This window comes from Passer montanus, unplaced genomic scaffold (genome assembly GCF_014805655.1).
Source record: "Passer montanus isolate IOZ18808 unplaced genomic scaffold, ASM1480565v1 scaffold71, whole genome shotgun sequence".
In the NCBI taxonomy this organism is placed as follows: Eukaryota; Metazoa; Chordata; class Aves; order Passeriformes; family Passeridae; genus Passer; species Passer montanus.
The window spans coordinates 3,867,927-3,889,011 of record NW_024372259.1 but is presented as its reverse complement, the minus strand read 5'-3'; the positions used below and the strand labels follow the sequence as shown (position 1 = coordinate 3,889,011).

General features: G+C 42.6%; 1 protein-coding gene across 7 annotated transcripts in view; it reads right to left on the bottom strand.

Annotated features, from left to right (window-relative positions):
* Positions 1 to 21,085, bottom strand: part of DNM3 (dynamin 3) — a 174,049-nt gene that overhangs the window by 15,291 nt on the left and 137,673 nt on the right. For all 7 annotated transcript variants that reach the window (XM_039730221.1, XM_039730222.1, XM_039730223.1 and 4 more), the window contains 3 exons: positions 10,322 to 10,486; positions 6,071 to 6,297; positions 3,530 to 3,763 (listed from right to left, as the gene is read on the bottom strand). In XM_039730221.1, coding sequence (XP_039586155.1) covers positions 3,530 to 3,763; positions 6,071 to 6,297; positions 10,322 to 10,486 — 626 coding nt within the window. The remainder of the gene's footprint in view (positions 1 to 3,529; positions 3,764 to 6,070; positions 6,298 to 10,321; positions 10,487 to 21,085) is intronic.

The window sequence follows — 21,085 nt, the reverse complement described above, 5'->3', positions numbered from 1 at the left end:
CAGTTTGGCAGAAATATGTAATGGTGGCTTACAAGGTAGATTAGCCACCAGCACAGCAGGTGATGGAATTAGCCTTGGTGGCATAACAAAGTGGGGCTGCCTTCCCTGCTGGCTGGCTGTGGGTGGAATTGTGTACTGTAAATTGCAGGGACAGTGTGTGAGCAGCACAAGTGAATTTTCTCCCCACGACTTGCCTCACGTGTAAAGAGCAGCCCCAGCCCCTGGGGAGCAGCCCCAGCCTGCCTGAGGGTGACACACGTGCTCCAGGGTTTCACCTCCTGTGGGGTCACCTTTGTCTGAGTAACAAAATCAGGAACCATCTCCTGGTTCCAAAGCAGGGCTTTGTTGGGAAAGCCCTGCTGAATCCACAGTAGCAGGACACAGGGAGAAAAGGGCAGCACCCTTCCACCCCCACAAACACCACAGGCTCTGCTGCCAAGAGAAAAAACAGTTCCAATTCAATTGTTTTCCTTGTGGCAAAGCTGAAATTCCCATTCAGGACATTTAAAAGCTAAAAATCAGGCATCCACAGTAGAATTTAAATTGGTCAAGATCAGGCTTTCCACACAGGGAGGCAAACACACATCAGGGTGAGCTGAAGTGCTTCTGGTGCCTGCTTAAAGCCATCCTACCATGGCAAGCACACAGCTGCATTTTCTTTCAAAATACTACTGAAGCCTTTTTAAAGAGAGGGGGAATAATCCAGATTCTGGCAGTGGGGACTATTTCACAAATCATATATGCTTTGGCATCAAGCCCTTAAAGCCAGGGGCCTTTACTCACAGGCTTTGCTGGGAGAGATCCACCCACCTCAAGTGGGATTAATTAAAAGAGGCATGTATCATGCAAATAGTTTCTGTTTCCTTACAGAAATATTCAGAGCACATAACCCAAACCAGCTTTAGAATCAGAGCGAAGCAGGGAAGAAAATTATTTCCTGCTCTCCTAACTCTTTTCCTTTCCCTGTACATTAAGGAACAGTGAGAGAATGCCAAGAGCTCACCATTTCTGTACAATTCCTTTGATAAATCCTAATAAAGTAGAAGAAAAAAACTTATGTTTTCAAAGAAGGGCTGTATCTCACAGTAAGGTGCCAAATTTTCCACATCAAACGTGTGCTAATCTGCTCACTGGACAAGGACAGTCCAAGTCTTACCCCTGAAAATGATCTTTTTATCTTAAGGCAGAAAAGGAGAAAATGGAAACTTTGTATTTCTTCAGCATGTCAGGATTTTCAGCTCCATATGACAGGGACAGGGGCTGCAACAGAAAACTCCTTTGGAAAGGGAGATAAACTTTAAAAATACTACTTTCTTCTCAGGAAGCTAAACTATTTTCCTAGATAAGAGAGATCCCAGCACTTCAAGGAATCACTGCAGAAAATGGTGGTGGAACAGTCAGAGCACAGCACCCCAGTTCAAAAATAAGTCACAGAAAAAGCTCAAGTTTCCACGAGAACTCTTCCTCAAAACTCTTTTTTCCCCCTTTAATATCTCAGACCCATTTTCTGAGTCAATTTCCTATGATCCTGCAAAGGCTGTTATTAAAACCAGACCAAGCGTAACTGAAATTCCAGGGCTCAAAAGAAACATTTAATAGGCGCAGGAGCTGGCCACACTGTCCCCCTCAGGTGATTTCCCCTGCAGCCCCTTCCCTGGGATTTCCTCCCTCGCAGTTTAGTCAGCAGAAGAAACCTGAAGTTTCAGCAGAATGGCAAACCCTTCCTTCATTTTTTAACAGTTGAGATTTTTTTCTGTCTGAGGCTTTCATAGCTCTAAAGGAGAGAACTAGGATCTAGTCCAGAAGATGTGTATTGCAGATTATTTTTTTCCACAAAAATGTCAGGCAGTCTCACATTCAATTCTGTATCCAGCTACAGCATTTGAAAAATCACTGACCTCCTTTATCCGCCACTGCTTTTCACGCCACCAGCGGCACTCCCGGACTGAGGCGTTCCCAAGCTGCTTACCCATGTGCCTTTTGCGTGCTAGAAAATTCCTTTCTGGTCTCCATCCCACCTATCCCTTTGGCATGAGGAAGACGATCAGCAGACATGCTCTTGGCAAGGCACCCTGGGGAAGCAGCGTCCATGCACAGCCGCGGCGGGCACGGGAGGGAGACGCGCTGTTTGCAGGGCAGGGCACAGGAGCCATGGTTCTCTCTGCTGGCACAGCTGGCACAACTGCACCTCAGCCCTGCACCCCACTGATGTGGCCCCTGATGGCACAGAGGAAGCAGCAGGGCCAGCACCCCAGGCTCTCCCAGCAAGGGGATGGTCCTTGGGTTCTTCCCTTCCAGCACAAAGTTTGGAAAGGTAATTCCAGGTTCTCCCCAGCGGTCCCTGCTGCAAGCTACAGGATTTTCACTAAGGTGAAAGAGTATTTCATGGCTGGACATTGATGCCACAACGCCCTTTTCATAGCAAATATATAAAAATACTTCCTTCCTTTGATATACCTCATTTATTTATGCTTTCTATTATAAAGGGTAATTATATTAGAAACACTGAGCCTCAAATTTAAGTTACTGACAACTATGACAGATCTCACCTATTTAAAAGAAAATTCTTCTCCAAAGCTTCTCTTCTCAATTACCATTTTTAAAATTGAAAATGTGCACATTTTATTTTTGTTCCTATTTAGCTGGCTCTTTTTTTTTCCTGAACTGTGAGTACTTTGAATGTAACAGCTAATTTATCAAAAATGGAGAAACCCCTTTGTTCCAACATTGCCTTATCTGCCCACGCCTCTCATAATTTAGAAAGTTAATGAATCCCTCAGAATCAGAGGTTTTAATATATATATATAAGTGATTAAGTGTATTACATCATTGTGAAAATAAACATTAAGGACATTCTATTCATATAACATATAAAAAAGCAATCAATGCCATAGAAAATTATACAATATGCAAAGCTACTTTAAAAGGCCCTGATAAATGCTAAGCCCTGAGAAGGAAAGGAAATAATGCACTGAAGATAATCTTGTTCCTTAACTAATTGCTTGGTATGTATGATGTACTCTATCAGACAACCAGGGACTGCTTCCAACTGGAAATTAGTGGCTTTGCAGGACAAGAATCAGACTCCTACCAGTTTGTTCCACTGGTTCTACAAGAATTGCTCTTGTTCTCTCCCAGCAGAGTGCTTGCTTCCTCTGGTGAGGGTTCAGAAGGGCAGAAGTGAGGAGCTGTACCCCTGCCCCTCTCCTCCCGGGGATGGGCAACCTCTCTGGTCACTTATAAGGGTACAACACCACCAGAACTGGGGTTCTTAATGTGAGCAAATCAGGGGCCTCCAACTGACTGACTAGAATTTTTATAAATGAAAAAACTTCCTATCTTTTCAAAGAGGGTATGTGCTAAAAGCAGTTCCATCAAACACCTCTGAGTGTGCAGGGAATGCCCAGCTTTGCTTTGCTCCAAGCCCTTCTCAGCAGCAGCGCTCGCCTTCCCACCCACGGAGCAGCGCAGAGTCTGTGGTGCCAGAGGGAGAGAACCATGGCACCCCCAGCAACACCAAACCTCTTACCTTGGCACGCTGGGAGGAGCCCGGCTGGGCCGAGAGGGAACCTGGGGGGGTCCTCCATGGCCTTCAGCACTGGGAAATGGAGGCAGAGGTCCTGGGCGGAACGGGACGGGGGGAGCCCCCGACTGAGGGCCTGGAGAGGGGATGGCAGGAGCGGGTCCTCGGCCGGATAAAGGTCTGGTTGGGGGGTTGTTCAAGGTAGGTCTCCTCGGAGTTGAAGGACTTGGAGGAGGTGATCTGGTGAAATATCAGAGATTTTAAAAGTTCAGTAAGGTAGGGGTGAGGGTTTTGGGTTTTCTTTGATGTATTGTACTTTACTTTAAACAAAAGTTAAAACTTATGACAGATGTTTTTTATTGGCATTTTCCTTGGCTGTCAGTGTCAGAGGATCACATACAATTAAGCCTCACGTGTTTCCCACTGACAGCACACAAGCAAAGAGGTGAATAAAATGTATTTTATTATTCAAGTCCTAATAACGTTTTGTTAAGTAGAATCTCTAGGACATGGAGCCTGACATGATGAATTTTAACAGCTTGTAAAAGGAGGCCAAGTGGATACAAAACTGAGGTGACAGAAGCAGCTGCTATTTGAAGCATCAGAGAAGCTGTAAGTCCACTGGATGGTCTTTTGCAAGGCAAATATCCTGTCTGGTGCTCACATAAACATACCCACTAAACAGGTGGATGTGTTTATATATATAAACATATTCCCATATTATATATGGGAATATTCCCACATTATATATGGGAAAATGTGTTGATTTTCCTTAATCATTAAGATGTCATTAAGACCTGGAGGAGCATCTTCCCAAAAAGACAGGCAGGGAGGGAGCTCCTGATCTTGTTGGAATCCTGATCACTGAGAATTTTAGATTTTCTGTGCTGACAGGCACTGCCCCTCAAGAGAACACTGGGTTGACCTGAGGCCATGGAGAAGGCTTCCAAAATGGAATGACAGAACTGGGATTGTGGGTGTGGAGTTTGAGTAGAAGTGTGTAATATCACATGGTGGAAAACTTAAATTTTTAGAATGCAGTAGACAGAATCTAGTCCTTCTTCTTTACCTTTTTCTTCATAAGTTTGAGTAGTATTGTATAATTAAATAAAAAAGTCCGCATTATAGGCCATGAGTAATTAGTTATTAAGTTAAAAGTAAAAATAATTTGTCATTTCTTAATTAGACAGTTTACCTTTAAAAAACCTTATAGAAAAAGAAATACAACTCCATTTTTAGTTTGTTAGAGTGAAGCACTGTAGAACTCACAGTTTGTAAAACTGTAATAGAGATAAAAACTAATAAACATCCGAACATAAAATACCATCTCACACATTTAATCCCAAACTTAAATAAAAAGAAACAAAGACAGTGGCAGTGCCCCAGACAGTCAGGCTGACCACTGTGGCATTTACATTTCTGACCATGATTTTTTTCGCCTAGGGTTTTTCTCCTGGGAAGCTGAAAGGTAGCAAGAGGCTTCAGAGAAAAGAAAAACAATTCTTATTTTATTTGTTTCTTTTGTGTTGTGCTTATGTAGAATGTGTTTGGAGATTGTTTATTTAGGGTGATTGCTTGATTGGACTCTGGTGTGAGTTGTTTTGACTTATTGGCCAGTCAGGGCCAAGTTGTGTTGGGACTCTGAAAAGAGTAATGAGTTTTTATTATTATTTTTTTAGCATTTAGTAAGTATTTTTTCTGTATTTTTTACTATTTAAGGTGATCGCTTGATTGGACTATGGTGTGAGTTGTTTTGACTTATTGGCCAGTCAGGGCCAAGTTGTGTTGGGACTCTGAAAAGAGTAATGAGTTTTTATTATTATTTTTTTAGCATTTAGTAAGTATTTTTTCTGTATTTTTTAGTATAGTATAGCATTCTTTAATATAATATAGTAAAATAAAGTAATAAATTATCCTTCTGAGAACAGGGAGTCAGATGCATTGTTTTCCTCTGCCACGGAGCTTGCCGTGCATTCACAGCAGAGCACGTGCGTGCCTGTGCTGGGTTTCATGGCAGTGCAGCTGTGAGGCTGCTCACCTGCGTGCCTGCTGCAGCCAGGAGTCATCCACGGGCGGGGGAGCAGGGGTGGACACGGTGCTGGTGCTGATGTCGCCGATGATGGCCAGCGCCTCCTGCAGCGCCTGGTACATGCGCAGGGTCTCGTCCCGCCGCTGCGCCTGCTCCGCCGACTCCTCCATCAGAGTGTTCTGGTCCTCAGAAGAATACAGGTGAGCCAGCAGCTCTGCGTTGATAAATTCTTTTACCTGTTTCATCAGACAGAAAAAAAAAAAATCCAAACCACCAAAGAAATAAACAAAAGTCTCTATGGAAAATACAATGCTGAACAAATGCAGGGGAGATCAATGGAAGCAGGAGATTGAATCAGTTTTTCTTACTGCCTTACACCAGTTCTGCTGCAATTCTGCATCTCTGAGGTGACACCTCTGCATTGTTTTCCTCTGCCATGGAGCTTGCCGTGCATTCACAACAGAGCACGTGTGTGCCTGTGCTGGGTTTCATGGCAGTGCAGCTGTGAGGCTGCTCACCTGCGTGCCTGCTGCAGCCAGGAGTCATCCACGGGCGGGGGAGCAGGGGTGGACACGGTGCTGGTGCTGATGTCGCCGATGATGGCCAGCGCCTCCTGCAGCGCCTGGTACATGCGCAGGGTCTCGTCCCGCCGCTGCGCCTGCTCCGCCGACTCCTCCATCAGAGTGTTCTGGTCCTCAGAAGAATACAGGTGAGCCAGCAGCTCTGCGTTGATAAATTCTTTTACCTGTTTCATCAGACAGAAAGAAAAAATAATCCAAACCACCAAAGAAATAAACAAAAGTCTCTATGGAAAATACAATGCTGAACAAATGCAGGGGAGATCAATGGAAGCAGGAGATTGAATCAGTTTTTCTTACTGCCTTACACCAGTTCTGCTGCAATTCTGCATCTCTGAGGTGACACCTCTGCTTACACTTCATTTCCCAGGAGCCAGCTGGCATTTTGGGCATTTCTAAAGGGCTGACTGGGAAGTAAATGGTAGTACCATCAGATACAAATTCCCCAGGGAATGGGAATTTTCAGGCTTTATGGCATACCTGTCAATTACTTTCTTTGCAACAATTTATCCTACTGTAGGATAAATTCCAGCAAGTCTGGAATTTCCAGCAAGTCTGTCAGATTCTGAATAACCCATCCACACACATTCAAACTGAAGGGAGAAGTCTCCAAGTAATCTAATTTACTATATTGATTTCCTGCTATGCCTGCCCTGGTTATAGAAACCTGGGCCACATTAAGAGACATAAAAAGCTAGAGGTACTCTGATTAAATAAGACTGTGGTAAACAGACCAACTGCTGACCTACTAAATCCTTGCATTTGAGACTTGTTGCTATTCTGATCTATTTCTCATCTGGTGCTTTGCTCCATAAAGCCTTTTTGAGCTGGAGATACTGATGACAATACATTCCCAGGATTCTGATTACATAAACCGGAGCTCCGTTTGCACATGGGTTTGTGCTAGTTTGTGATTTAAAGCCTGACAGCGAGACTAAGGCAATGTTTGTGTTTAGACAAGGTCAGTGAGAGCAGTGAGCCAGCACAGCCATGGGACCTTTTCTGGTCACCAGCAATGAGCAGGCAGCCAGGACAGAGCTCAGAGGGAAGCAAAACCATATTGCCTGGGCTTGGCTGTCATTTCCCATTCACGTATGACAGGAGATGCACAAATTCTTAGCAAAGCCTGCAAAATTTTTCCATGAGTTTCATGCTGTTTTCCAGTAGATGGTACTGATCAAGAGCCAGAGTACACTACTTTCCTTGTGATTGCCAAAAACTCCACATTAAAAACAGATATCATAGTTAAACAGCATCACATTCTGCTCGATGAAATGAGCATTTTAATGGCATCACTTCAAAAAAAGAAGTCCTAAAATTAGATTAAGGCCAGAGCTGATTGTAAAGGCATTGTTAAACCACAAATATCTATTTGAAAAAAATCAGCCTGTGACAATTATCATGAGAGGTCCCTGTCTGTCACTGGCAGAGGATTTGAGTAAATGCCTGAACTCCTCTGGAAAGGGAAGACTGCTGTGTTAAGGATGGATCTTGGATCAGCCTCCTGCCCTCCTGTGCTGTACTAGACAGAGGAAGATCTTCCACCAGAGCTTTCTCCAGCTTGAAATGGAAGGGAAAGTGATGCTTGCTCATATTTGCTCCTTTCTGGAAAGCAGACCCACAGGAATGGTTTAAAACATTTTCCTTCACAGACATCAGTCAAAGCTGAACCACAGCAAGCATCCAAATGCCAGTGCCCCAAATCTGCCCTGGCACTCTGAAATGGGGCAAGGTGGGCTTGGAACCTCCTCAGTGGGAAGACAACACATGGCACTGCCTCAAATGCAAACACAAGCCATTCCTTGGCAGCAACAAGTCCTCTGGAGTTTTTCTCCTCAGCTGAGATCACTGTCAGCCCTGTTCATGGAGCATACACTGAATACTCTTAGGACCACCCCTCTTGTATAATCCAGGGTACCAAGGCACCATGAAACACAAACTTGTGTATGTGTTTTTTGTTTGGGCATGTTTGAATTGGTAATGGTAACTCAATGCAGTTCTGTGTGGTAAACGTATTTTCTTTTAAGGTAATCAACATCCACCCTAGGGGAAGAACAAGGGATACACTTGGAATACAACAATGTAGGCTTAGGCCCCAAAATATGCTCAGGGACAGCATGTAATTATTTTCTGTACACTGAGTTTGAATCTGATACTTTCCTTGAATTTAAAGTACTTGTTTATGGGCCCGCAAAGTGGAAAGGAAGTTCTAGGAAAACTTGGGAGGTTGCAATTGTCATGGAAACAAATTCCTTGGGATCGATTTGTTTCCAGAGTTTTGGAGGCAACATGGTGGGGCAGCAGAAAATACAAAATATGTTGATTAATGGGGGGGGGGAGCGGGTGGTTTCACTTTCCTGGTGGATGGGTTGGACTTCTGAATACTCCAAGGAACACACACAACTTCACAGGACCCACCTTCCATCACAGCTCCACTCCTTTCCAGATCTTTGCACAACTTTTTGGCAGGGCTCAGCACTCTTGATTCAACCATTTCTTTCTCTTTTCAATAGCCCTGGTTTTTAAAAATTGCTATTTTACCTATTGTTTTCAATATGGTATTTTACTGCCTATGCTGTACAGGAAGAAATTCATTAATGCTTCTAGTGTCACTCTTCACAGTTCTTTAAAATGTTTGGATTTTTTGGCACACATTTAACCTCTAGGATGGAGGTGTAGGCATCAGCTCACTGGGAAGCCCAAATGCAGCTGGGGACTGTGAGGTCAGCTGAAAGGTTGGTGATATTTTAAGTGTGTGGTTTCTGTGTGCCAGCCTGGCAGGCTTTATCAGTGTCACCAACAGCTGATGAGACTGAAAGCACAAAATCTCACAGTAATCTACTTCTGAGGGATGCACACACTTCAGAGACCCTTAAATGATTCCAGATGAGGAGGTGAGTGGCAGAAAATTTAATGTAAGCTTTCAAAAGCAACTGCTCACTGAGCTCTGCTGTTTATGAAATGAAAGCTAAACCCCAGCCTTTCCAAGGGCACTGGAGATAGGCTAAGTCAAAGCAGCAAGCTGCTAGCAATGATCTGGAAAGAGCAGTGAGGACACACACTCAACTTCTGAAGACTAGAGCATGGCTGATTTCCAGAAAAAAAGGCAGTTCCATTGTTCTCATGTTTTTCTGTAAAAACTCACCCATGACTAGAGAGCATTACTTACTTTCTGACTCCCCTAAACCCGAAGAAGTTTAATGAAAAATCTCTTGCCCTCATGCAAAAATTCTGCTTGTATTAAATGTACAAGGAAATCCCAGTGAAATTTCCTGTCCAACCACCTAACTCTTAAGTGCAACACAAACTCCACAGGGCAAATGAAATCCATCAGATGAAGGCTAGAGGTGGCTCTGAGTCAAGAGTAAATGCTACTTTCTAATCACATTTGCCTCACAGCATATTGCACTGCTAAAGGCTGACTGTTTGATGACCTCTCAGAAATGGTGCTGCTCAGAACTAGCAGGGGCTGTGTGGGTCCCATCACTAATTTGTATGGCAGCAGTGGCACTAATATGAAGCTAAGTTTCAACAAGGTCCATTCAGAACTCTGCCAGGATGTGAAGGCTGAGATCCCACTGCAGTGGAAAAACAATGGTATCTCAAAGCAGTTTTTTTAACCAAATAATCTTCAGATCTAAGAAAGACACACACAATAAATCAACCAACCACATCTGCTTATCTAAACAACACTGTCCAAAGCTTCCAGATTTATTCCTTGAAAATAGTAACCTGAAAATATAAAGAAACCCAAACAAAATAAGAACTGCTTTATGAACCCTGACAAAGGCCTGCAGATGGAAAACTAAAGAAGCACAACTCTGCTTCACTGCTCTCCCAGGCTGCCCACACAAAGCTCCCAATTTCTTTTCCTGTTATACCAAAAGCAAGATATCAAATAAAAACCAAAACAAAACCACCCCCACCTTGATTTACTTTTAAATAATTACTTATGTTCTAATTAAGATGTAAATTAATTCTTTAGGATTTTGAGATAAGCACTCAAGGCAGTGTGCCAGCCTTCGAGAAGGCTGCAGAACTTCTATGGAATATTGGAATATTTTGCCCACGAGTGTGACATTAATTCTTCTCTTTAGTAGCTGCTGTTGCTGCTGTGTTTCAGAGGTGTGTTTGAGAGTGAGAGATCTGACAGACATATTGAACTGATTTAGAACTGTGGCTGCTACTTACATTATTGATCATGAGGTGCATGATTGTTTTCGGGATCAGATCTCGGATACATTTGTTAATAATAGACATGTAGGAGTCCACAAGATTTCGAATTGTCTCCACCTGTCTTTCCAGCTGGGGGTCCATTGAAAAATTATCTGCTTGGCCATTCTCTTCAGTTTCAGTCTACAAAGAAGAAAAAAAAAAAGCCTTTCAGATTGAAGTAAACTTGAAACATATTGGGGCGAAAACCCCTGGACTTACACTGTAGTAATCCAGCAACATAACTCTTACAAAGACTATCCACAGGTTAAAATATGAACTCTAGTCTTATTTAACATTGGTGTTCAGCATCATGAAATCTGGACCTTTAAAGTTTAATGCCAAATGAGACCTTTTGCACAAAGCACGTGTATTTCCACACAAATTTTAATTTTATGTTAAAGAAAGTTTTCAGACAAAGATACACAGTGGTAAATGTCGCACCGATAAATTATTTCAGATCACTTACTGCAACACTTATAAAATCTTTTACCATTCACATTCAGCCAGCTGGACCCATGCAAGAAGGCAGCACCATAACTCTGGATTTTTAATTTTATCCTTCTGTGGGTTAAACCCACCTTTGTTATTTAAAGCTTATTTATTTATTTGTGACAAATTTTGCAGTTCAGTCTCAGACTTGTTAGATGTGAATAGCACTTATATAAACAAAGGGTTTATAAAAGATAACAGCAAAAGCATCATTGCTTCCAATGCTCAAGGCTGAATTATGTATTTGAAGTCTCTTTTTCACTGGAGAGAAAAAAACTTCTTTGTATGTAAACAGCTGACCTAATTAAATAGCAGGAACTTTAACTGGAAGCTAAAAGATCTATACCTTGCCTCAGTCTGGCTGTATAAATATAGGTAAACGCAAAAGAAAAATAGTAACATTTTGGTGAAAATCAAACTGCTGTCCGAGGCTTGCAGATGCCAAAAGAATGGAATTTCTGCCCAGAGAGTACAAAGAATAACATTCCTCAAACTCTGATATTAAACTTCTCCCTGAAAACAACTGCCAGAGCATTAATAGCACCACTGTAAAATCTAAATCTGAGTACCTGAGTATCTGAGCATGCTTCTGTGGGTACCTAGAAGCATAAAATCATAGAACCACAAAGTGCTTTTGGTTGGAAAAGAAGAAGCTTTTTGAATTCAAAGATTTTTTGACTTCAGCCAAAGTACTTCAGGCTTGCAGCTCATGTTGTTCCACCCCCCCTTGCAGGCAGGGACACCTCCCACCACACCAGGCTGCTCAGTGCCCCATCCAACCTGGCGTTGGACTGAGGAACACAAAGCAACAGAAAGCACTTGCAAAACTGAAGAAGCCAGCAAGGAGAACGAGCTATGCATCAGCCAGAGCCCTGCCAGCACAGCTCCATTTACAACAGAGCTTTTAGCTAAAATTGGCACATGGCTGGTGCTTTAAAGATTTCTGGAGCAGCTGAGATCAGTATCAAACCCACCAGTGAAAGGCCATTAGTGCTAAATATGCAAACATGTCACCAAAGAGGCTTCTCCCTGCAGGAAACTGGGCCAAGAAGGGATTCCTGCTTTCATGCCCTAGTGCAGGGTCTGCTTCAGCTCACGCACCATTGCCAGGTAGAGCACTTGTAACCTGTTAAACTACAGCTTGGCCAGTCCAGCCTAAATGAAACGGAATGTTTGTGATGTGTTAAGTTCTAGTTTTGTTAAGAAATAAGACCCAATGTACCGTTTAGAAACAAAACGGAGTGTTTGTAAAAGAACTTTCAAAAGTACGGGTGAATTACTGGAAAAGCAGCTGATCTTTAAAAACAATTAGCTGTGCTTCCTAAAAATCTTGTGACTGTGGAGGACACTGAAAGGGCTCTTGATGAAAACAGCATTTTCAATGCTGTAACACTGGTAGACACTACCTTAAAAACCTTAATCTTTTTGTTAATAAACTGCATGTAGCCAAGTCACAGTGCAAAGACTATTTTCCTTAGCCTCCATGTCTAAAGGAAAACTAATGGTAATTTTCCTTGTGAAATACCAAAGAAATAAAAAACCATACATCTCTCATATATCTGCAGATTTTAGCCAAATAACTACAGACCAAAAATGCCCCCTTCCCAGTTCCCCCGTATTTGACATCTATTCTCTTTCTTTTCTTCTTTGCTGTCTATATAAAGTGCAGGTTTTTTTTTTTGTTTTGGTTTTTTTTTTTTTATTCTTTAAATTACAGATTGCAATAAGATAGGTAACTGGCTAAGCAGCAAAGTGACAGATGTTTATCATTATCCTCATCAAGAGAATGTAAAGTAAAAATAGTAATTTGTCTCTGATCTTTCGGGCAAAGGGTAATAGTCTCTTGTTTGAAACTGTAACAGAGCTGACTTCATACTGTTGATTTATTTTCTCTGAAATCAAAAAAGATCAATCTTTCATAACTTTACAGTAATTTATTATGAAAGCTTCTGGCCATAGTATTCCTAATGATCTGATGTCTCAACTGAAGGTTTTTCATGCCAGAAACCATCTTGTTTGCATCGCTTAATGCAGATGGAAATCTGCCTCCAGCAGGTTTCTGTGCCCTCCAGGACCCCTCCAAGCATTAGAAAGCTTTCTCTGCTCAATGCCTCAGCCCTGTGCCAACAGCAGCAGCCAGAAATGAGGGTGCCTGGCAAGGCTGGGCATCTCAAGTGACAGAGATGCCCTATTCCACCTCCAGGCCGTTCTTTCACAGCAGCTCTTGTCTCTCTGAGCCTCACAGTGACCCCACCTTCAGTGCAGGTCATCCCTCAGCCCCCATCCCTGTTTCTTACAGCATGGCTCCTGCAGTGAAAGCCTGCTCAGTGAATAAACCCACAGCAGAGCACGGGAGCAAACCCTGCCAGCTCTGTGCCCACTGCTAACAGCATGGCCAAGCTGAGCAGGAAGGGAGAACAAAGAAGGTGCAAACAGCTTTCCATGCCTCCTTTCCCAGCCAAGGCAGCCCCAGTCCTTTCAGCTCCTCATCCCCAAGCCAGAACTCACTAGTTCCAACACCAAGTGTTAAGTGACAGCACATGAATCTGGACTAGGTTTTTAGTCAGTTGACTCTTGCTTAATGCTGCTATTAATTGTTGACAGGAATGGAATATTACTACTTCAAAGGAATGCAACTGCAATTACTTTAGGGAGTTCTGCAAACCTCCAACAAAGAAAGCTAAGGAAGAAGCTAGAGTGCTAAAAAAACAGGTAAAGGAAATTAATTAACCTGGGAAAACTCTAAATCAGAGTATGTGATGGAAATACACCAAGGCTACAAAAAAGCAACAGGTGAAAAAAACACAGATGAAGAGAAGGTAAGGTGGGAGCCAGGGAGTGCTTCCATATACCCTTCCACACACCCCCAGACATCCTTCCCTTCTGCTCCCTGCACTTTACACTGAAATATTGATCTCTTGCACTCTGCTGTGGTCTCACCTGTCTGAAGCTGCTCTGTGATCCCTGCAGAAAAAGGTGCTACTGAAACCCAGGGTACACCCCTGCTGCTCCCCAACTTCCCTGCATTCACACACCTTCTGTACTAAGAACGTGTTAAGGATTAACTAATGTGTCATACAAGAGCAGACCAAAAAGTGCCTGTGAAATCCAAACCACTGAAGTTTGTGGGAATTTTACTGCTGGCTGCAGTGGGACCAGGATTTCATCATTTCTACCAGAAAAGTTATCGATCTTCTGAAGATTGTGAGCTCTCTGCTGCAAGAGGAATGATTTAGTGTGGTATTGGGGATGCAGGCATGAGGAACTGTGTGCAATCCAAAACAAAGGAGTAATACCTTAGGATATCAGGGTAATTTTTCTGATTGCAGAAATTATCAGCAAGTTCAAGAATGTCCCAAGGAAACCTAATGAAAAGTGATTCCTTTTGAAATTCACAGCAAAACTGGGTAACACACTGAAAACAGTCCTGAGCTGGCCACACAGAGAGAGCAATACTTCTAATTTCCATGATTTCATTACATTCAGGGCAGCTGCCAGCATATTTAAGAATGTCTTGTATAACATTCCTGATGTCAGTTCCAAGAAGGAGCATTTGTCTGGCATTTTCATTAAAGAAGTGTATCAACCAATTTTCTGTAATCAAAAAGGCATTCTATTAACAACGACCAAGAGGAAGCAGACTGGAAGGTGACTGACTCAAGGGTAAAAATCAGAGCAGCAGCAAAGCAATGCTCTGTGCAGTACAAATTATGTCCATGGCTGCAGTAAGAAATTGCTCATTTAAAAGCTGCTTTCAGCTCTTTCATTTACAGTTCCAAGTTCATAACAACAACAACCACCTGAGAATTAATTATTCCAGCCAGATTGTATTTATGTTTTAATTCACAGCTGCTGAAAATGCATATAAAATCTATTTTATGTATCCCTGTCCAAGTAAGTTTTTTCTTTAATGCACCAACACTCAGCACACTGCAGTTGTCCTAACCCGCCCTGCTTTTCCCTAAATCTTTACAATTGATTCTCTCTTCATTGCAGTTAGATGCTGGATATATAATTTAGCTAAGATCCTCTCAGCTGTACATAGTGTGCCTTTTGCCAGAGGACTGCTGAAACCACATGATGGCTTCACACAGGGAGGTTTTCTTACTGGAAGGAACCACAAGTAAATGACAATACATTACTTTTGTGTATTTACAACAAAGCAAGCAGCAGAAAAAGAACACTTCCCGGGTAGCTTGGAAGCTGTCCTTTTCCCTCACAGAGGGTGACTTTGCCACTCTCCTCCATGCTTTCAGCATGTCCTGACTTTGTACTGCTGTTCCCTTTACTGAGCCACCCACAGGCTGCCCCTTTCAGCTGCTATGCCTTCATGAGCAGCCTGGAACTGCTCTGAGCAGAGTTCTGATCTGGCTCTCCCTCACACACAGCATCTCTCTCACTTCATAACCCCCAGAAGAATGATACACCCTCGTGCAGTTTGGTTCACAAGTGTTTTACTCTCTGGATTAGCTTAAACAATCATTTACTCCTGTTCTTCTCTGTGGCTACAGACATTGTCCAGGACAGACCATGAGCTAAATCCTCCTGCTGAATGCACACACAGCTCCCCAGCTACCTCCATGGCTTTAACCATCCCAAACATTCCCAGTCTGGCAGGCTCTCTCCCTGCCTTTTTTCATAGAGAAGCTGATTTGGACCTGTGAGACTGAGAGGAATGATATATTACCAGAACTCCAAGAAATCTGGATTTATTTAATCTCACAGGTTGACAACTAATTGTGGCAAACCAATCCAACCTCCTTTTGGAGCAGGCATTAGGATCTTATGGGTATTAACACAGATCCCACACATCTCAGACCCCAGTAAAGCTTTCTGACACAATCTCAAGTGACATTTTCCTTAGTGGAAATGTGCTTTCCCTGCACTTACTGTGTGGATGCTCATTGCCATAGAAAAGCTGTCAATGGCTCACTGGCAAAGTGGAAAACTGTACCAAGGGGGCTTTCATGTGGGGTGTGGTTTATAATATGCTTATTAATGCCTTAATGCTCAGGATGGTGGGTCATACCTTGGGTTTGTTACATGTACAGATGAGAAGAAACTGGGAGGGAATGTGAACAAGTTAGATGACAGGACTGGAGTTCACAATGGCCTGGAGAAACAGATTCAAAATCTAGATGAGTTTATTCTGAATAAAAAGTATTTGACTTCACAGATTCTCCTAAGTTGGAAGGGACCCTCAAGGATCATCAAGTCCAACTCCTGGCCCTGCACAGGACACCCCAAGAATCCCACCATGGGGTTCCTTAGGCAGGAATAAATCATTTAGATGTGAGAATGGAGCAGTTCAGCAGAAAAGGAGCTGTGTTCACAGAGCAATAGAAACACAGAATGAGTGAATAATGTCTTGCTGTTACAAAATCATTACAAGAATTGTGCATCCAGTGCTGCTTATCACACCACCAGAAATTTAAGGAACATTTTGAGAGTGTTCACATGAAGCCATTGAAGATGGTTCAGGGCTCTGCAAAAATATTACCTGAAGGGAAAGGCAAGATAAATTGGGACTGATGAGTTCAAAAGAAATCACTTGTGGAAGGGTAGAGATTAGTATCTTTGCAGACAGCAAAAGATGTCAAATAAATATTTGGAAAGTGTTTTATGGCAAGAACAGTGAAGCACAGAAATAGATGGACTAGGAGAGCTGCAAATCTCTTCCAAGGATTAGAGCATCCCTCAGAAAGACCTAGGTACAGAGACCTTTCCTTGAGAAAAAGAAATAGGCAACCTCTCACATCCCCATCCAGCAGGTGCTACTGGGTGCAAAGTGGTGTGAAATTACCCACAACACTGCAACAAGAAAAGGGATTTCTGAAAAAAAATTAAATTACAGTATCTTCTACTTTTTGTTCTATGCAAAAATCAAGTAAAAAAGAAAACCTTGCTGTGAATAGCTTTCTCCCCTCAAAGAATCTGCACTCCGATTTCACCATTTGCTGCCATGTACGTCTCTCACACAAAGGACTTTTACATAACCCTCCCTCCACTGCAAGTTTTGACTGGGGGCCAACAGCTGCTTCATGCCTTTCAGAACAGACTGCTGGACAAGCAAAAGCAGAAAGAGGCTGGCATAAGGAAAACAGCACCTTTGTTTATAAAACAAATACTACTGTGGAATTTGCAAACTTTTCAGTCAAAGAATTTCCTTGTCATAACAACACATGAAGTGCCCCATATTTATAAGAGCACATTAGAAAAAAGAAATCTAGGATATGAGATACTATTGGCATGGTATTTGCTGTTATTTCAGTGCAGAAGGATGTCAGTGGATATTGGGAAGTCACAAACATGGTGAGTTACCCTGGAATTCAAGTCATCGTGATGATGACTCAAAGTGCAACCACTGGCCCAGATGATGTTCAGACTGAAATTTATTGAGGATTTGTTACCAAATGCACGAAACACAATCCCAGAGACAGCAGCCTGATCCAGCAGTGGCCATTAGCTGTGAGGGGAACAGCATCATCTGCTGTGAAAGGAGGCAATCAATGGGTGGAGGCATCAGCCGGACATGTCAGGATTAAAGGATTAAAGCTACTGGCTGTGGTATGCAGTCCCCTAAGAACCAAAACAAATACAAATCCCAGAATTTCTACCAAAGAGGACGAAAACAGAAAGCAAGAAAGTTAGTGATCCACGAGGCTGATCAGGGAAGTATTAACACGAAGACTGAAATCACACCTTGCCTCCCTTCTCTGTTATTTACCTCCCTTAGCAGTAACCATGCAAGAGAGACTCACTAAAAAAATTCTCCTTATTCCAACAACAAGGCTCAGCTGAAGGATTCCTTTAGGAACAAGGAATTTTCTTATTCTTGAGATTAAAATGGGGCAAGTAAGTGCTCAGTACACAGACAGGGGCTGAGTGAAATACTTTGGCTGAGATTACATGTTTACAGTGCAGCTTACAACTTAATGTGTCTAAGAGTTGCACTTTTTTCACCAAATGTGATCATTTCAGCGGTAGGTACCCAGAATAATGAACTAAAATCATAATTCTGTTTGAAATGAATCCTGCACTGAACTCTGTTCCGGGGTCCCTCCTCACTTGTTCCAGCTGAGGTGGTAACTTCGGGGTACTCAGCAGCCTGGTTGAAGTAAGTGTGACTAGAGGAGGAGGAGGAGGAGGAGGAGGAGGAGGGGAGGAGGGCAGCAGATCCGTGTGCAGAGCCATGTGCATGCCGGGAGGGATGGGATCAGAGGGGCCTTGCAGTGGGGGAGCTCTGTACAGCATCCAGTGCCGGGCTCTATAAATTCCAACCTTGTCTTTTATTTTTACTTGATCTAACGCAATGTGTCCCCTGTAACTCTGCTCTTTTCCATAATTAATGGTTTCTAGGAAAATATTCCGAAATTCTCCCCTGATAAGCACCTAGACAAACTTGATGTTTCCTCTCTGAGACACAAAAGAGGATGTTAAACTGTTTTCACCCCCACATCCCTCGAGCCATGAGAAGTACCAGATCTGTCTCTGCTGGGCCAGACTAAGCCCTGGTTCACCACAAACTCAGTGCAGCACCGACAAATGATCTCCACAGTAAATGATGCAAATAAGAAATGTCAGCATGTTCCAAAATTCCTCACTTAATCTTATTGCCAGTTGTATAGTCTGGATAATCAGTAAATAAATCCCTCTAACTTTGTTCAAATCCTTAGGGGCTGAATACACAGAGAGCACTTTCTAATTCATTCTCATTAACCTTCCCAGCTCTAAACAAAGTAATTTCCTACTTCTCTTAGCGTCTGAATTTTCCACTGGCCTCTGCAACACCTGATTTAGCAGCAATGATTTCTCACTTGTGACTTCTCTTTCGAACTGGCATTGTTCTTTTTCCTCACACATATGCTTGCTGGAATAGCACGAATCAGCAAGATTTAAAACCTCCCATTCTTAAGTTTGAAGCCCCTAAAGGGAAATTGCAGTTGTGATGCCAAGGAACACAGTCGTACGTTATTTGACTTTTCCTCGGCCAGGCTGACAGCAGAGGGGGAGGAAGGGAGGAAGGAAAGGGGAAGGGAGAGGAAGATGGCATTTTAATAGCACCCACACTGGTTTCACACAGTTGGATCTCTGTGCTGGAGCAGCACCATTTCCGTTCCCTTGGCCTCACTTTCAGCCAGCACTGCTCAGCCAGGCTCTATGGGAAGGCTCCTCAATCTTTTTTTCCCAGCATGGACCTCATCATAGTACACGAATCTGTCTTGTGGACAACCCCCTAGCCCACCTTTTACCCTGAATTTTGACAGCCCATTACCAACTCAAGCCTTGCAGGGACCACCCCACCCACATCCCAGATGTGACTGTATGAGCCAACATTCCTGCAAGGACAAGATGGATCATCTCTCCACCTCTTGGCCCAATTCTCATAGTCTCTGTAGTACCCACAGTAATTGCTGTCTGAAAAAAAAAATTAGTAAGAAAAAGGAATGTATTTAATCTAATTTAGTAAGTGGATACACAAGAGCCACCAGCATCTTATGTTGACAAATCTGCCTTTCCCAGATGTTAATCATATCTCAAGCATAGCTTGGCCAGAGTCCTCATCAAAACATTTCATTTGATAATTCAGGCCCCAAGATTCAAAGGTCTCATCCACATTAGTGTGTTTTCCATAAGCCCTGTGTCAGGCAGAGTGACAGTGGGCTACAAATTCTGGCAAGAACTCTTACCCCAGCAGAGCACCAATGAGCACCATATCCACAGTCTCCATTCAAGTTCCCTTTTTAAAGCTGCAAGCAAAAATGGGACCTGCAACATTGCTGAGGCAAAAAAGCATCAAAACAGAGCAGAGGAGGCATCTGAAAACATTGGGCACTTTACTGAAATGTAATAAATACTTCTAAACAAAAGAAAATCATCTGTAGAGAAGCATTTTGGATTCATGCCACAAAAACAGACATTGAAAATTACTGGGTAAAATTATTTTCAGGGTAAGAAATGAGTTGTGAGTGTACATAACATTTATGACATGGCTTCCATTTTGTATAACTATGACAAACCCTTCTAGGTATTCTATAAAAGCAGTAGAAAATGAAATATTTTTTTTCCTCCTAAAAATAAATTTTATTTAAGAGAAGGTGAGATTTTGGTAAGTTAATACACATGTCTGTAAGCAACAAACATAAACACTTCATGTTATAAGACCACATTCCCTTTGGCACAAACCACAATGAAACTATAAAGTTTAAAGCTTAAATCACTCTGACCTCCTCTCTGTGGGGAAGGTAAAGGACATCAGTGATTAGGACTGTGACCATACAGAGTTCACCTTTGCAGTTAAAATTACCTGGCTTTGCTGTTGCCACAAACAGCCCTAACTTGGCACTTCAGTTGGTTATTTCTGCAATTTAACTTTAAAAAATAAAAGTTAAATGACCTATTATGCCGTTTTCAGTTCAGAAGGATTTATTGGTTTCCCCCCTTCTGTCATTGATCAGCAGCAAAAGGTAAAGTCAAGACTCAAGGAAACCCTGTCCTTGTGGCAGCACAATGAGGAGCAGCAGCTCACACACACAATCCTGAGGATTCCAACTGCTTTTGTCAAGAAGAGAAAAAACTGCCCCTCCCATTAGGGCTCTCCTCCCCTGCTCCAGGGTTTGTGCCTGCTGAGCAAAGCTGGGGAGAAGAGCCCTGGTTTAATCTATCATCCCAAGCACTGAGTGTCTCACAGTGGAGCTACAGACAGGAAATTTCCCCCTTCTTCCCCTATGGTTCTAAAGTTTTTTTGCAGTGAAATTACTGGGAGACAGCAATATCCAGGGGCAGGCATGGAATTTGAACCCATGGCCTTCTGGCTTGGAGGTGAGACTATTCCTGACTGAGCCAAAGTGACACATACATAATATGCTTTCAAGGTTTTTAGAGAGCTCTGTCATGATTTAAAAACACTAAGTCTTTGTGGTACAAACCACAGGGCAGGAAAGAGCTGGGGCTCCCTTTTTACTGCTAATTTTAGCCAATGAATTGTTTATAATCTCCTGCAAAATACATAAAGCCTTATTCTGCCTTAAGCTAAGAGAGAACAGCCTTTCAAAACTGATTCTTAATTATAGTGTTCCCCTGCTAGATGGGATGGAGGCAGGTTCCAAAATTGTGTCAGAGTATATGAAGTGATAAAATGAGGATGGGTGAGCTATTTTTAAACATGCTCAAAGACTTTGAGGTCAAAATCCCTGAATTTATAGCCTTATGGCTGCATTAAAACTCATGGACTATTAAGACCTTTGTGGC